At 37.8% G+C, this 18,028-nt stretch overlaps 1 protein-coding gene across 1 annotated transcript; it reads right to left on the bottom strand.

Annotated features, from left to right (window-relative positions):
- Positions 1 to 226: 226 nt before the first annotated feature.
- LOC140093568 (uncharacterized) lies at positions 227 to 16,111 on the bottom strand. Its single transcript, XM_072126561.1, has 6 exons — positions 16,020 to 16,111; positions 13,841 to 14,104; positions 13,361 to 13,660; positions 8,770 to 8,931; positions 4,615 to 4,854; positions 227 to 2,156 (listed from the first exon to the last, which is right to left on the bottom strand). Exons 1-6 carry the CDS (start codon positions 16,072 to 16,074, stop codon positions 1,942 to 1,944), a joined length of 1,236 nt encoding a protein of 411 aa, XP_071982662.1. The 5' UTR covers positions 16,075 to 16,111; the 3' UTR covers positions 227 to 1,941.
- Positions 16,112 to 18,028: the final 1,917 nt, after the last annotated feature.

Raw genomic sequence — 18,028 nt, 5'->3', positions numbered from 1 at the left:
AGGTAAGTTACTGTTCAATGGTATATAGAATACAAAAAGTTGCAGAAAAAAATCAATAAACATACTTTGTTTTTTTAATATACATTGTGTAAAACAAACACAAGCCCAAGTGTGTTGGACTGCAAAAAGTGTGAAATATTTAATAAATAACGATAATGATATTCTCATTTATATGTACCCCAAAATAATAGTGGAAAAAAATTTGGCATGCAAGAAATACAGCACCTGGCCTCCATTGCTCAAAAAGAACCAAATGGCTCGCTGCAACACAACACACAGCACACACAATAGCACATGCTAGGGATAATGCCTTGTTACAATACATACACTTTATTTAAAGGGAACAGCAATGTGATTGGTGTGGTGTGATTGATGGAACCCTCACCGATTATGAGAAGGGGGGTCCTATTCTCACTAATGATTGCAGGGAGCATGTTGAGCATGCATTCAGCTTATAGTCAAGTGCCATAGTACATAGAAACATTTTTCTTTCATACCATGCCTATTGCGAGTTTGATGCATGGAACTCAAACTCACATTGTGTGCTGACTGGACTGTCCACCCGAACACTCATAAAACGGAACTGAACACAGCATATCAGTTCAGTTTATGAGCATTCTGGCTGGGCATTCCAGTCAGCATACATCAAACACGCTTGTGGGCAATATGCCTTAGAGTTAAAGAGAACCCGTAAGGAAAAATTACCCCCCTAAACTAAATATATTTTCATAAACTGCCATTAGAGAGCATTGCCTCTATCCCTTCATTGTCCCTCTACATGCCTGTAAACTTAAGCAATGAGGTCCTAAAGCTGTATGCAAATGACCTGTGAAATGTCCAATAAGTCATTAGCATATTCAAGCTGTCCAGCTTATTCATGAGTGGGAGGCACAGCCACACCCCCCGGTGCTTGACTGACAGCTGCTCCATGTAATGGCTGCTCCATGTGCTTGCTGGTGGCCACGCCTCCTGCTGCCTGTATGTGAAAGATACAACAGCTCCAGGATGCAGCCATGTTACAGCAGAACATGTCAGGTGTCAGGTACTTGTGTAGCTGATGTCTGTGTCTCTGTGTATTAGGAGGATGCAGCATGTCAGCAGATGCAGCACACACACCAGCAATGCTTTACTATACATTACACACAGACATGAGCAGGGGGAGGAGAGGGGAGGGGTACCAGGGGTGACATCACTGCCTCTGACCATGTGACCAGCCTCATTTGCATAATAAAGAAAAGATGATTTTACAATGATTAATGTATGAAATAACTAAATAAAGGCTGGGATGGATCCTTGTGAGCTGCACCAACAGTTTGTAGTAACAGGACAAGTGACACAGACCTGATGACAGGTGTCCTTTAAGAATTTCTTCGTTCAGATCACAACAGAACCACAAGCCTGAAAAGATCTTAAAGGTGAGATTCTTACCTTCAAGACTGGTCAACATAAGTATATGTTGGGCAGTTGTGAAGGAATGTATCGAGAGGGCCCACGGACCAAACCCTCTCCATTTCATTTGATATTTTATTCCAGCTTCCCAATACATGGAACAGAATATTAAATGGTGACATGGAAAAATAAATTCTCTTGTAGAGAATAAACCCTCATACAGCTTTGTAAAAAGAAAAATCAAAGAAATACAGTTTGTGGATGGATCTGAGCAAACAAGTGAAACACAAAAATACTAAACAAAGGTTATTATAACAAAAAGTTACTACAGAACCAAAGAAAAGGGCAGCTGAAGTTACCCTTCCCCTCCAGCCTTTACGCTTAACAAGATTTTTTATTAGGTAAACAGACAAGATTTCACATAAAATAGGGAATTCTAGAATGGACATTTTATACCCTACCTGAGGGCACTATTAGTTTAATGGGGTAAAACCTGGTGCGAGGTTCCCTTTAACAACTGCCATTCTTATGGTTTTCAACAGTAACATTTTATTAGTACATAGAAAATTTCTTCTTGGATGACATATTGTGACAACAGACTGCCTGTGAGCTTTCTTGGGTTTTAGTGCCATTTTTATTTGAAAGTTCCATATGATTGGGTTGGAAGAATCCTTTCTTGCTCAATTGTCTATAAATGTGCACAAAAAGGACTAAGCTCCCAACCAGTCCTGTAGCTGGGACAATTATCCACATAATGTAAAATCCATCTGCAAAATAAAGAAAAGGATCTTCAGATACTGTTCCATTCAGTCCGATTCTCTTACAACATACCCAACAGAACTTAAAACCAAAATTTCTGTAGCACTGGGGTACTATGGACAAACAAGGATGGATTGATTTAACATTTTAACCATATGCTATACAGATCAAGGCAATTTTCATTGTGCATTTTTCTTTCCATACAAAAGTTTGATATATTGTGGTTGTAGGATCACTTACATTGTTGTTCCAGTGTGCATGTTTTGTGTATTGTGGTATAAGGGCCTTGTAAACCACTCTTCTTGTGCACTGTTTTTGCTTTTTGTTGGACAAAGACTAGTTTTAGCTGTAACACGTGTCAGGGCCGATATCTCTGGCATCGGAGATTACTTTTTGATCTACCATGGGTAAGTGGGACTCTCTTTATGGATTGCATCCTACATGAGTGTGTTTGTGAGCCCAAAGTTACACTGGTTCTATTATACTATTATGTGAATGGTGACTCACGTTACTTTATGTTAGATGATTACCCTTTGATTATTATTGTAGGTCTTATTTAACCTCTTAATGTGGTCACATGACCATCCTCTGTTAGCTGTTAGGGTTAATTTCCTTTTTTTCTGTGTTCTACCGACTGCGTATTGCATTTTTAACTGATTATTGTAATAATATAGATACTTTTTTTAAATACTATATGATTGTTGGTGTTGTCACTTGGTTTGGGCACTCTATATTCATGGAGTACAATAGGTGTAATTTTAGTGAAAAACAAAGATATATGGTATCATGATTACAAGGGTTGGAATAGTATGATGGCTTTATGCTGGTAGGTACAATGTGGCTGTATATTCAATTCTTCCCTTCCATTCCCCTTTTCTTAGTTTTCTCAATTTTTTTGTTATTTAGTCTTATACTACACCAGATTTACTAGCGCACATCAGACACTTTGATAGTTTTGTGTTGTGCCAGATCTATCTAATATGACTCTGCACTAACTTTGAGACACTTTTAATAAAGCTTCCTCTTTTGTTTATTGTGGTAGAAAGGCATTGTAAATGCTGTTTTTTGTTGTTTTTCCTGTTTTTATGACCAGGAAAAACTAATAGCTTAAAGGAAATATAAAGCAAAAACATCAGCATGATAAACCAGGGATACATACTCATAGATCCAGGCACCGTCACTCTGATATGACTCTTATATTTGTTATCCATGACCTCCTTCCTTCTCAAATCGACTTTTAAAATTAGTTCACTGCAGAAGTGCTAAAGCTACATTATAGTGGGGCTAGGGCAGTGGTGGCGAACCTATGGCACTGGTGCCAGAGGCGGCACTCAGAGCCCTTTCTGTGGGCACCTGGGCCATTGCTTCAGCACACCAGACAGAACTCAAAGAATCTTCCTGCAGTTCCAAGCAACTTAAAAGATGCTGCTTTCAGAAAGAAGCTAACATTTTCCATCTTTCTACTGTGTTGCTGTCCTCAAGAGGCCAATATGATTGAAAGTTGTTGAACAGGGAGCAATAAGTTACTGCTTTAATTTTTGGTTGGCACCTCGCAAAAAATAAGGGGGGTTTTGGGTTGCTTTTTCGGCTGCTAAAAGGTTTGCTACCACTGGGCTAGGGTAACTGGATCTATTCACATTGCCCCTGGTTTATCATGCTTGATTTTGATAGTAGATTTCAAACCTGTTTTAAGGATTTCACGTTTTTACCCAGGTTTCCATAGCCTTTTTAATACTATTTTCCAATCCGCTTTTATTATTAACATTACTTGTTCCACTCACTCTTAAATGTATATGTAGTCAGATAAACTTTTATTGACTATTAAGTGGAATGAGTGGAACCATTAAAGTTAATCATAAAAGCAGATTGGGAATTTCTTAAAGGGGTTATTCGAGTTTAAAATTTTTTTTATGGCCGGGCTGGGGAGGGCTATTTAAACATAATAAACATGTACTTACCTCCTCCGGTGCTGCCGATGTCCTGCGCCGCGGCCTGTCTTCTCCGTGCGCCGGTTTCATTACACCGGCGCACAGGGAGCTTCCGGCTGGCCGGATGCTCCCATGCGCACCATCTCCCAGCGCTTACAACGCTGAGAGATAGGGACGGATGGGAGGAGCCGTCCACAACGCGGACCGGAAGCTCCCTGGGCACGGATCGAAGTGACCGCGGCGCGGGACATCGGCGGCGCCGGAGCAGGTGAGTCCATGTTTATTATGTTTAACTATCCCTCCCCAGCCCGGCCATAAAAAGATTTTTAAACCCGGATAACCCCTTTAAGGTGAAAATGTGTGATCCTGATGACATTAAATCAATGTTAAAATATATTATATTATGCCTCTACAATTCTAAATGATACGTTAAGGATTGTACATTATGTGTGCAAAACTAAAGAATTAAATACTAAGTCAATCTGATAGCAAGGACAAAGGTTTCATGTAATTTTCTACTTATTTTCTGTGTACTTACCGATGGGTTTGGGACCCATTGTTTTAGTAGGTTGAGTGCTGTGGGTGTTTACTTTGTTGATTGTATCCTTTATTGTATATTGATCTGGAAGAATCAGTAGTCGACTTATTGTAGTGCTCTGCTGCACCCACTGCACTGTTTGAGGATCTTGAGGTGGGCCAATAGTGGGTGTCCCATATGGCATCTCTGGTGTCAATGATTGCGTACATGTGATTTTTGCAAGGACTGCAGTGGTGTTCTCTGTTATAAATGAACATATTTTGTATAAGAGATTATAGTCACACTCAATGTAGGTCTTCTGTGAATGACTTAAAAGTGCCATGACTATTTTTTTCTTAACAGCAAGATGCAAGCAAATCACAAACATTTTGTGGTGATGCACAACTAACATTGCAGTGTAGCTATAGCCTAAATCAAGATATATTTTCAGTGTTAAATGGAGCTTGCTGGAGCTCCTGCATGAGGAGAAGTGGGAATATGCTTCAGTCTTACTCGTCTGAAGCTGGTGGGGGTCTGTGCAAGATTTCTGGTCCATGAGGGAAGAAAGATAGTCAGTTGTATGTGGGTCTTTCTTTAAAATTACATATGAGACAAGACACTTTGCTACATGTGTGTAAATTAATGAGATGGAGATACTGCTGAAGTTTATATTAATGAATAAGGGAGGGCTGCTGACCTCTATATTAATTTAGAAGGGGGTTGTTGCACTTGGTAAGAGTACAATGTGTACAATGCTACATATTGATTAATTGGATTGCTTTGCTTCATACTATTGAGAGGGTGCTAGTGCTGCATATTAATTAATTATGGGGTTCCAGTGTTGTGAATAAATTAATTATGGATGTTTAGGGGCCTACTGTGCTGCAAGCAGCTGAATACACCGGTGAAGCAAATTTATCAGCAATAAATCATTGTTAGGAGTTGTACTACACCTGATGGAGAAGAATTGTGACCTGTGAGGAGTCCACACGGATGAAGACCAGGACAAAAAAGCCCAGCACATTGAGAGAAGGCAGCAGCTGTGACTGATTTATATAGCAAGTAATATTTGTTTTTACCTTATGGAAAGCCCTGGTATGCAGTAAATTTTTTGCTGTTATATATTTATATATAGTATATTCGATGTTGATATGTATTTTTGGGTGGGATTTATCCTTTGCTGGTACTAGTAAGTCCTTGGTACTAGAGAGAGCCGTGTTGTATCTGACAGCCAGGTTCCTACACTAACATCCGGGATCGTGAGAGTCGGATGGCGGTTGTTTAACTCGTGGTCGAACTTGACTGCAGCATCTATAGGGCTTGCTCATCTTTCCCAACCCCACTAGGTTTGGGTTGTGCTGTTCACCTCCACAGCAACCTTGGGGTCTTATAAAGGATCCCATGTCTGCAAGCTGTATCTAACTGCTACATCCTGCCAAGGGCAGGATCAAGCAGTACCAGTGTCAGACTGTGCTTATGCAAAGACTAACTGTTATAATAGACTTTAATATAGTTAATTACCTAATAGTTAATTACTAATTTCCATTAATATGGTATTAATGGTATAATAGACTTAAATCAGATGATCACCTGTTCAAGTCCCAGAGTGGAACATTAAAAATGCCTCATATATTGTAAAAATCACCACACAAACCCCACATTTTGGTATTGCTGAATTGGTACAAACCCATACAATAAAAAAGCGCAATAAATAGCCCCCCTCACTTTTGTGTTCCCTAAAGTGTTTTTCATCTACATGTGAGGTATCGCCATACTCATACATAAGAATCTGAACTACAAACTTTGAGATTTGTTATCTACTTTTATCAGACATATATATTTTAGCTGAATAAATATTTTGTCAAAATTTGAAAATTCAATCTAGAACCTCCATTTTATTTTAATTCATGTGAGGTGCTTAGAGTGTTATCAAAACGTACCAAAGGCTGTTTTGAATAGTTTGAAGGATGCCGTTTTAGAAATGGGTTAACTTGTGGAGAGTTTCAAATAACTATGACTTTAAAAACCCCTCTAAAAATAATTGAATGTGAAATTTTCATTGAAAATTTGGAAAATCGTTATTCGATTTGTAAACCTCCTAACATCCTAATGAAAAAAAGGAAAAAAAATGATGCCAACCTAAAGCAGACATATATGTTACATCTGGTAGATGTTAATTAGTAACCATTTGAAGTATAACATTTTGAATTAAGTAAATGGTTAATTTTTCTAAACTCTCAACAAATTTCCGTTATTTTATACCACTAATGTGAAGAACAACAAGTCATGAAACTTTTTGAAAGTTACCTTGCTAAGTTAAAGTGTTCTAAAGTTATAATGCATGTAGTGACACATGTCAGTGGCAGATTTGAAAGATAAGTCTGTGTACGGATATCTACCACCAGGATGAAGTATTGTAAACTGACATACTGGTGTGTGCCCCCTCTGATGGGATCTGCTCTTCTGTAAGCTTCTTATGCCCTTGTGTTTAAGATAAAAGGCTTTTAAAATGATGCAAATCTGCCTGAGGGGATCCACACTCTATCAACATCTATCTATCAAGCTCATTTAAAGTAAATCTGCCATCAAAATCAAGCATGATAAACCAGGGGCACTTACTTATAGATCCAGGTACTGTGACTGTGGTAATCTTATATGTGTTGTCCAAGGCCTGCGTTCTTCTAAAATAAACTTTTAAAAAAATTTTGTTAATGAGCTAGAAGGGCCATGGAGGGTGTTACCAGAGCCCTTTTGGGCTGTAGAGGGGGAAGGGCATACAGTATAAATTGTGAAGCTACAGCTCTGATGGGCTCTGTTAATACCCTAGGAGTCTTTCAGGCTCATAAGCATAATTTTAAAAGTTGATTTTAGAAGGACGGAGGCCATGGATAACCAATATAAGAAGATTACCAGTCACTGTGCCCGAATCTATGAGTAAGTGTTCCTGGCATATCATAATTGATTTGTTGGTAGATTTTCTTTAAGGGGAAAGTCTCCATAAGTAGTCTTACTTCCCTGACTTAACACAAAGGTTCTGACATTTTTAGGCCAATCCTATTGGTATTTTAGTCTATTTATAAATACAAAAGACAAAAAAAAAATACAAATAAGGTTGGAGAATGTGATCTTAGCCTTTAAGGGCATAACCTGAATTGATATTTTATTACTGTTAACTTATTATTTGTGTATTTAACCCACGGTTCACTTGTCTTACATATGAGGACATTATAAAAGATGAAAGTAGCTTCAGAGCTGTCAGCTTTTGGAAACCAATGCTTCCTAGACTTCCTATGGACACTATGCAGTTCAGATCCACTTCATACACAGGAGGCATACACATCTTTCAAATTATAGTATATTGCACAATACCATACAGATACATTGCACCCAGAAGTATTTGTGGCCAATGGCTATTTTGCTATTATTTGAAGGAAGAAAGTGTGCTCACTTTTCTTGATCTAGATATCTACTAAGCGTCAGAGTGAATAAAAATGATTTGGGCAGACTGGCTGTATAAGGGAAACAGGGCCAGATTATAGGGATGGCTCATGGAGAGCGTGCTTCGGGGCCTTCACCAGTTTGGAGACACAGGGGGCCCATACCAGAGCAGCAGGTTTGGAATAATGGACCAACCCTGCAGTTGGGACTTGTCCTTAATACATCAGAACAGAGCAGGTGATTACTGTCCGCTCTGTTCGTTTACCGAGGAGAGATAATTATGTATGCAAGTGTTTATCGCCAGAATAAAGTATTGTAAACTGACATACTGGTGTGTGCCCCCTCTGACAAGATCTGCTCTTCTGTAAGCTTCTTCTGCCCTTGTTTTTAAGATAAAAGGCTTGAAAAATTATGCAAAAATGCCTGAGGGGATCCACACTCTATCAACATGTATAATATGTAAAATATCATATGTACTCAAAATATACTAGATATACCACTATCTCTGCTTTGTTGCCCTCCACCAACTTGCTTATCTATGGCTGTACTTAATATTACAGAATATATATGAATACTAGACGACTAGTGAAAATTAATTACAGAATCACCTTGGTACAGTGATAATGTATAGATAGAGATTACAGCCTAACCAACCTACGTAAATAGACTTGGTAGGATCTTGGTAGGTTGTATCGTGTGTGGTTATTGTGCTCATCATATCCTTTATTGAATCTTTACCTGGTTGACTTCTCATTGTAGTTCTCTCCTGCACAGACTGCACTGTTTGAGGATCTTGTGAAGGGCCAATAGAGGTTGTGAGATATGGTGTCTCTGGTTTTTGTGACTGTACAGATGTGGTTTGGGTCGTAGAAGAATCTGTGATTGCAGTGGTAGTGTCTTCTATAAACAAATCAAAATGATAAGAGATTATAGTAATTCTCTATAGAATATAGGAATATGTTAAGGAAGGAATCTACTGGGAAAAAGCTTAGGTTATATAGTAGTGACATTACAAACTGAAAAGGTCAGAATAATGGATAACATTATGGCCCAGTTCACACTTACAGCATAGGTTTACATAATGTGCTTAGATTATAGAAGAGCATAACACAGGATAACTATGAAAGGTCTTTGTGTTATTCAATGATATAAAATATCAAAATATATTACAATTTATGGATTTACCTTTAAAAGTGAGGAAAAGTTCATGGGCTATGATTTTTCATGCCCTATAGCAGTGATGGTGAACGTATGGCACGGTTGGTACTCTGAGCCCTTTCTGTGGGCATCCAGGCTGTCTCCCTAGAACACAGTTCACCAGATAGGACTCAAATCTTTCTGCAGTCCCAGAGAACTTGAGATGCTGCTCTCAACGCTCTTTTAAGCTGACACATCTTTGACAGATTAGAACTGCAGGAATAATGATAATAATAATAATAATAATAATAATAATAAGGTGTGAACATGGCTGGATCTTTCTATCTTTGGAGGTCCCCTTGCCCTCCTGCTTTCAACCGTATTGGTGTCCTCAGGGGGCCAGTTCGATTGAATGTTGTGGAAAAAGCGGGAGCAATATATTACTGTTTAAATAGTCATGTTGGCAATTGATGGTAAATAAGTGGGTTTTGGTTGTAGTTTCGGCACCTAATCTCTAAAAGGTTCACCATCACGGCACTATAGGGTAGATTTTGTCATGGTTCATTATTTAAAGCAGAAAAAATAGCATGGGCTTTTTTTCATCAATAAACAATGGCGGAAACCATTACTGTTAATTTTTAACTATATTCCCAGCAGTGTGAATACAGCTATATGTTTATTAGGGGATTTTGTCCAGTACTTAATCCTGCACGATTGCCATTACAGCTAAATACATCCTATTTGCACATGCCCCATACAGATATCATGTATATAAATGTCAAGACATTGTCCCCCTATCTTCTGAACCAGGGCACAGTTCTGCGTCCTCTTAAAGAAGAGAATGAAGAAAACAAAAAAGGTTTAGGATGTGCCCCAAAAGGGGTATAAGTATTTTTTTTTACCAGTGCAACACATGCCTCAACAAAACTGGACTTTGGATAAAGGAATATTTTAAGACTATATCATACCTCCCTGGATGTTTAATTTTTTTCATTCACTGAATGAGTTACCCTGATGTGCTCAGCACAGTACACATAAAAACCCATGCTGCACCTTCCCTTCTGAGCCCTGCCCTGGGCCCACACTGTATATTATTTTCACAAATTGGGTATTGATGTACCTCGGAGAACCCACTCTATGAAGCTCATTTACTAAGGGTCGCGCTGCACACTTTTGTCGGACTGTGCACCTTTTATGGGGCTAAAATGGCTTGCACAGGTATTTAAGAAGTGCGTGTGCTGGGCTTCCATACACCACAAATTAGGGGGCGTGCCGTTGTACAGTCCAACTGATTTGGACAGAATGCGGTATTAAACTTTTAAATTGTGTTGCACGCCCTATGTTAAAGATGCAACACAGTGACTCCGGTGACCCTGTAAGTAAATGTGCCCCAATAAATTTTGTGGTGATTGTCTCCAGAGGCATGAGTTGAGCACTAACATATTTAAGAAAAAAGGGCATTTTTTACTCCACCATCCATTATGCATTATCTTTGGATCAACACCTGTAGGGTCAAAATTCTAATTTCACCTCTAGATAAATTCTTTGAGGGGTTTCTGTTCTCCAAATACCAGTCTACCCCTTCTGACAGCTAAATTTTGCTCATACTCTTCTGAGCCCTACCATGTTCCCAGACTATAGCTTATATGGGGTATTGCCGTGCCCAGAAGAAACCCACATAATGTTTTTTGGGGTGCTTGTCTCCAGTAGCATTAGCTGGGCAAATATATTTGGCATTAAAATGGCATATTTGAGGAAAAAATTTAATTTTAACTCTGAAATTGTTCATGGCATCCCTAGATAAATTATTTGAGGGGGTGTAATTTCCAAAATGAGGTCATGTTTTTGGTGTTTTTCTATGGTTCTGGTACCTCAGGTGCACTGCAAGTACATTGTGGCACCTGAAAACAATAGTAGCCAAATCGGCCCACCAACGACCCAATAGCTCTAATTCCCTCCTGCACACCACTGTGCCTCAAAACAGCAGTTGACATACACATGTGAGATATTAGGAAACAAAACATTTAGGAAACACAATTTGGGGTTTATTTTTACCTGTGAAACCCTGTAAATGTGTAAATTTTAGGGCTAAATGAGAATATTCTTATAAAAAATTAAAATGTTAAAATTTTAATTCCATTTTTACTTGATTCCTGCATTATTAAAGGGTTTAAAGACTTTCTAAATGTTGATTTGAATAGTTGTAGATGGACATCTATCTCCAGGATCAAGGATTGTAAACAAAGCACACACACATACTGCTGTGTACCCCCTCTGTCAGAATCTGCTCTTATTTTACCTTCTTATTCCCTGGTTTAAAAAAAAGGCTTTTATATTTTTTAAAACCATTTTTTTTGTAAAAAAAACAAAACAAAAAACAGCATAAGAAGCTAAGAGAAGAGCAGACCCTGCCAGAGGGGTACACACCAGTATGTCATTGTGCTTGGTTTATGATCCTCCATCCTGGTAAAATTCCTTTACATGTATAAATAGGGTAAGTTATGGGGGTTTATAGCACACAGGCCCTTAAAAGTGACTTCCAAACTAAACTGGTCACTGAAAATATAGATTTTTGAAAATTGGAGAACTTGCTATATACATTCATCCCCCCCCAAAAAAAACATAACCGATTAATAAAATTACTACTAACATTAACTACAATGTGTCACAAGAAAACAATCTGAAAATCACTTTGATAAGTTAAGGGTTCAAAAGTTATAACCACAGAAAGAGATGAATGTCAGATTTAAAAAAACAAAACAAAAACTGAGCCTTAACGTACAATCTGTCTTCATTCTTACCTGGTTAATATGATATCAGCGTTCTGTTTATATGTGAAAGAAAACCAAAGAGTTGCAGTAGAAAAAAATGATTTTTATATATAGATCTCAATTCCAAACTGCAGATTTAAAAGTGGATATCTTCAGTTCAGTTTCACCTAGAAACAAAATCCTGATATCATATTAAAGGGGAGACAGAATTCTAGGTGCCAAGGTTTAGGAGTGAGCCTCCCTCCAGCCTGTAAGCTGAAGCCAGAAAGTGAACCTGGAAAATGGTGATCATTCTTGATTTTAAAAAGTGAAAGTCATGAAAAAAACAAAGTAAAAATATTGTAAGATATAGTCATTTAGAGAAGAGCAGAACAGAACTGCCAAAATTGACCAAGGAAACACAGTCAAAATGGGGTTAATGTACAAAATAAACTTTTATCTTTATTTAACCCCTTACCGACATGTGACATACCTGTACGTAACACGTCGGCTCTAGGTGTATGAAGAGGGCTCACCGGCTGATCCCTCTCCAAACAAGGTCGATGTTTGCTGCAATATGCCAATCGACGCTGCGATATTGTGGGTGTTAAAAAGGGCTGTCTGTAAATAGCATGGGCACTGCCATATTGTCGTAAATTGTCGCTTCCCATGAAGTCATTGGGGAGTGACAATCTGTCTCCATGATAGCCTAGGGTCTTTGTAAGGCTAAATTCACGCTACTCTGTTCTTTCCCTATGTTAAAAAAAAGTGTAGAATGGAGGTTTAATGTTCAGTTAAAAATCTCTGACATCAATGTAAATTTTATGTCATCCTTAAGTTTTCTCATGGATCCATTTTATCAAGGAGCGTTTTTTTCAAACGGAGTCCTGCAGCCTCCATCATTTTTTCTGTCCAAAAAACTCATAGATAATGGATCCTTGCCTAAACGGAACATAACAGATGACATAAAATTTACAATGATGTCAATGCAATTTTTAAGTGATATGTTAAACCTTGTTAAACTTACATTAAATCTTTATTCCTTATCAGACAAGATAGGGTTAAAGAAGCCTAGGCAGTCTTAAAAATAGCAAAAAAATAAAAAATAAAATTTTAAATCACTCCCCTTTTCCTGGAACAGATATAAAAATAAACAGTAAAAATCAAATACAGTAATGAACCTTTAATGTAAAATAGCACCTAAATGTCCAAAACACCACTTTTTTTTTACCATTTTGCAACATATAAACATTTTTATAAAATGTTATCAAAGGCTGCACTGTCCTCAAAATGGTAGCAATTAAAACATCATCTCATCTTGTAAAGGTTGATGTATCACACAGCTCCGTACAGCGAAGTATGAAAAAGTTATTAGTGCCAGAAGATGGCAAATTTTTTTTTTTTTTTTTTGTACAGAAAGTTTTTGAATTTTTTAAATGTACCTTTGCTGGATATATTCAAGACTCCTTGGCTTTTGAACACTTGACCATTTACAGACACTTCTGCCTCACACCTGTATGAGGCCTGTGACAGCCAGTCCTCCTCAGGGATAACCCAGCTCCCCATTACATTGTATAAGTCATCCACAACAGGAACCTCATTCATGTCAATGGGCTCAGCCAACATTTTGGATCCTCTGTAGCAAGTGATATGAAGTGGAGGGAGCACACGCTCTACTGAGCAGTTCAGATAATGTACACCATTTTTCATGCTGTTGCTTAGAAGGAGAGTTTTTGGTAAAGCTGCAAAATAACAAACAATACATAAAAGATCTAGTTACGTATAGTCATCTGGTATATTAAGTTGATAACAATTTCTTTATTATTGCACTATACATATAGTTGTAGAAAATAATCAGTATTCTGTCACACTACTACATAGCATGATATATATATACATATCTATTACATAATGGTACATACCATATACATGGAGTTCAACTGATTTATGGTACGTTTTCCGTTGACCTGGACAAGTCCCCTCACAGTATTTCCTGCCTCCAATGGAGATACTTATATTTTCTAAGGTCTGGACACTGTAACCGGGAGCAATAATTTGATTAGTTTGATAAATGTCAAGTCCTTTCCAGGCGACTCTCCCCGAAGAACAATTGAGAGAGCAATTCAGTTGTATTGATGATCCTACGGCCACCACTGGATCAACAGGATGCACAGTTAAGTGTTGGGCTGCATACATAGGAAGAAAAGAGGATTATATACAAACACACAAAAGAAAAAGCTGGTTTATGCTTATTTTAGTGTTTCCTCTCACATTGTCGCGGATTTTTAAAAATATTATTTATTAGTACTGGTTCCCAACTAATGGGCTTATTTTTGTGAATTTATAATGAAAACTCATCAGCCGACGCCTGTACATGTTATGTTACATGTATATTGTACAGAGGCGACACTGTAATAGAGCAGGAAGAGATACTGTATAAGTCCTAATATTTATGCCCCTAAATGATGTAAGATGGGGGGGCGCTGTCTTTTGATAACCAATGTATGGACTAAAAGGACTATGTGCAATAATAAGAGCCTTGAGATGCGTGTCAGCAAATGAACCACGTGTACACAAACAGGTTCCAATGTGTATCCCAATGTTTAAACAATAATCTATATAGGAAAACATGACCAATATTTATTTGTTAACTGTGGTCACCTTTCTTGTTATAAGGGTTGTCTGTGTGGTTCCCTACCTCATGGCAGTACCTCATGCTTTATCACTTTTGTGGTTACTCAATAAACTGATTTATTCTATTGGAATATATTAAAAAATGAGACTTATAAAGATGAAAAACAAAATTTTGGTCACATCTGGCTTTATTGGTAGAGATTGTGCTTTACAGAAGTCATCTGTAGAACCTCTTATTTAGATGGAACAGAGGAAACACATTGGAATTGATTCATTTGCTTTTGGTCAATGATTTACTGTGATTTGAGGTTTTTAAAGGGGTATTACCGTAGCCACAGGAAACAAGATAGCTGTCCTTGGATACGACCAACCCCAGACTATGGCAGCGGTGTTCATGCATGCACTATTGAGACACCCGACCAACTTAGTGAATCACTGGAATCGCTTAGTGAATCCTCCACACAAAACGCGCCGCTGGATCGCAACAGGACCGGGTAAGTAAATCTGCCCCATTGAGTTTTGTTATATTCATTTATTTATAGCATCATGGTTTTTTGTATAAGAAGTTCATATTCCCGGAATACCCCTTTAAGTTATTCGGAAGCGTTTGGGATTAAACAGTAAAAGTATTTTCGATTCACCTTGGTCTGGAACATTCTATAGAGGGAATTGAAACTGACAGTACTGGAAATTTTAACTGGACTAACAAAAGGGTAGAAATCGCCTTTACAATTGTTATAGGCCACAGTTTTTAACTGTGGTTTTTGACTGCATAAGGGTAATGTCTTAAAGGTATTAATAAGTGTTAGGTTTTAGCCATTGAATTATGCCAGTTTCAAAGAGCACAGAATAAGTTTGTTTGATCCTGGTGTGTGTTAATACCAGAGGATAAAAAAAGATGTGTTTGGCAAGGATAGCACTGGGACCACTCCACCCTCCAGATTCTACTAAACGCTATTGATCTGTGTTGATTTTAGAGTTATTAATAACATTTATTTTCTTATCATGAGAATTGCTCAAAAATTGAACATCAGTGGAGATGATTAATAAGTCTATGCAGGAGTCAATTTATCGATAAAACAACACAAGCAATTGAGAGCAATAGACTTCTGAGTGTATGGTGAAGGTATTACTTATCAAAAAATATGTATTATTTGTTTCTCGTATCAATCTCTTTACATGAACCTTACTCTAAGGACAAATACATGTATTTCTAGAAGTTGTATGTAGCGGTGTCCATAACATTTTTATAAGTCTGTGAACAGTAATACACAAGCTACTTTACTTCTAGACCCAAATCATTTTTCAGTAATCTCAATGACAACATTTTTGTACATGGAGTCTCTGTCTAAGGACAAAGAACCCCTTTAAACCTTTTACCATGTTATTTTATTGGAGGCAAGAAAGGTTATTCACAGATTAAATATATGCAATTTCAGATTAAGGAGCATCTTTCATTTGACTCACCGTTGCCTAGAAGGAAGCGATGTAGAATAATGGCGAGAAGTAAACAAGGAGCCATAGCATCAGAGTTCTCTCACAAGTAGTTCCTTCCTCTTTCTACTCTCTGTCCTAATGCTGCCAATATATATCCTTCTGCCTAACCTTTACTGATAATAGGGACTCTTTGGGATGCAGGGAAATTGACGTGAAAGGGTGGAGAAAGTGAAGGAAATAGGTTGTACAATTTCTTTCACATATTTATTATGTCAGTTTCTCATCATTTTCAAGAAATTGAAGGGGTTTTCTTATCTTCTATATTTATGAAATATACAGTGGTGGCCAAAAGTATTGGCACCCCTGCAATTCTGATAATACTTGTTTTCTTCCAGAAAATGATTGCAATAACAAATTCTTTGGTATTAAAATCTTCATTTCATCTTCATTTATTTAGCTTGCAATGAAAAAAAGGTCAAATCATTGATCATTTTACACAAAACTCCAAAAATGGCCCGGACAAAAGTATTGGTATCCACAGCCTAATACTTGGTTGCACAGCCTTTAGACAAAATAACTGCGAACAACTGCTTCCGGTAACTATCAATGAGTTTCTCACAATGCTCTGCTGGAATTTTAGACCATTCTACTTTGATAGACTACTTTGAAACTGCTCCAGGTCCCTGAGATTTGAAGGTGCCTTCTCCAAACTGCCATTGTGAGATCTCTCCACAGGTGTTCTATGGGATTCAGGTCTGGACTCATTGCTGGCCACTTTAGAAGTTTCCAGTGCTTTCTCTCATACCATTTTCTAGAGCTTTTTGAAGTGTGTTTTGGGTCATCGTCCTGCTGGAAGACCTCTGAGGGAGACCCAGCTTTCTCACACTGGGCCCAACATTATGCTGCAAAATTTGTTGGTAGTCTCCAGACTTCATAATCCCATGCACACGGACAAGCAGTCCAGTGCCAGAGAAAGCAAAGTAAAACATAAGGGAACCTCTGTCATGTTCTTTTCTTTGCAGGCCTCTTTTTTCCTGTGAACTCTATGTTTATGCCTTTTCCCAAAAAGCTCTACTTTTGTCTCATCTGACCAGAGAGCATTCACCCAAAACTTTTTAGGCTTTCTCAGGTAAGTTTTGGCAAACTCCGGCCTGGCTTTTTTATGTTTCTGTAAGGTTAGCCACAGTGCCATGGGCTTTAAACTTCTTGATGACACTGCGCACGGTAGACACAGGAACATTCAGGTCTTTGGAGATGGACTTGTAGCCTTGAGATTTCTCATGCTTCCTCAAAATTTTAATTTCCAATTCCTCAGATAGTTCTTTGGTCTTCTTTCTTTTCTCCATGCTCTATGTGGTACACAAGGACACAGGACAGAGGATGAGTCAACTTTAATTCCTTTTCATCTGGCTACAAGTGTGATTTAGTTATTGCCACCAACTGGTGCCACAGGTAAGTTACAGGTGCTGTTAATTACACAAATTAGAGAAGCATCACATGATTTTTCAAAATACCAATATGCCAATACTTTTTTCCACCCCCTTTTTTATGTTTGGTGTGGAATTATATCCAATTTGGCTTTATTGACAATTCGTTTTGTGGTTTTCCATTGAAGACAAATTAAATGATAATAAATTAAAAGATAATAATACCAAATAATTTCTGATTGCAATCAATAATTATTATTATTGTACAGAATTACAGGGGTGTGGATACTTTTGGCCACCACTGTATTTAGGAAATGTCATAAATACCTAATAGGTGCGGCTCACATCCCCCACCATTTTTGAGAATTAAGGTCTAATAACCAACATCTCACTCACTTTCTTGAATGGTTGAACTGACCACCTGCTCTTTAAGTCAATGGGAGCACTGAAAATGGGATAACCTCATTAAAGTAAATTATTTTGCATAAGTCCTTAAATATCAATGCAGAAACAGTTGCAGAAAGCTGAAAATCACTTCCTTTATCGTCCTTAGGTTACCTGCACGCTAACATTTCTTTTCCGTGTGCTATCACTTAAAAGAGACTCACACAC

The sequence above is a fragment of the Engystomops pustulosus genome, chromosome 1 (genome assembly GCF_040894005.1).
Source record: "Engystomops pustulosus chromosome 1, aEngPut4.maternal, whole genome shotgun sequence".
NCBI lineage: Eukaryota > Metazoa > Chordata > Amphibia > Anura > Leptodactylidae > Engystomops > Engystomops pustulosus.
Note: the sequence above shows the minus strand (reverse complement) of the source record. Positions and strands in the feature narration are given on the sequence as shown.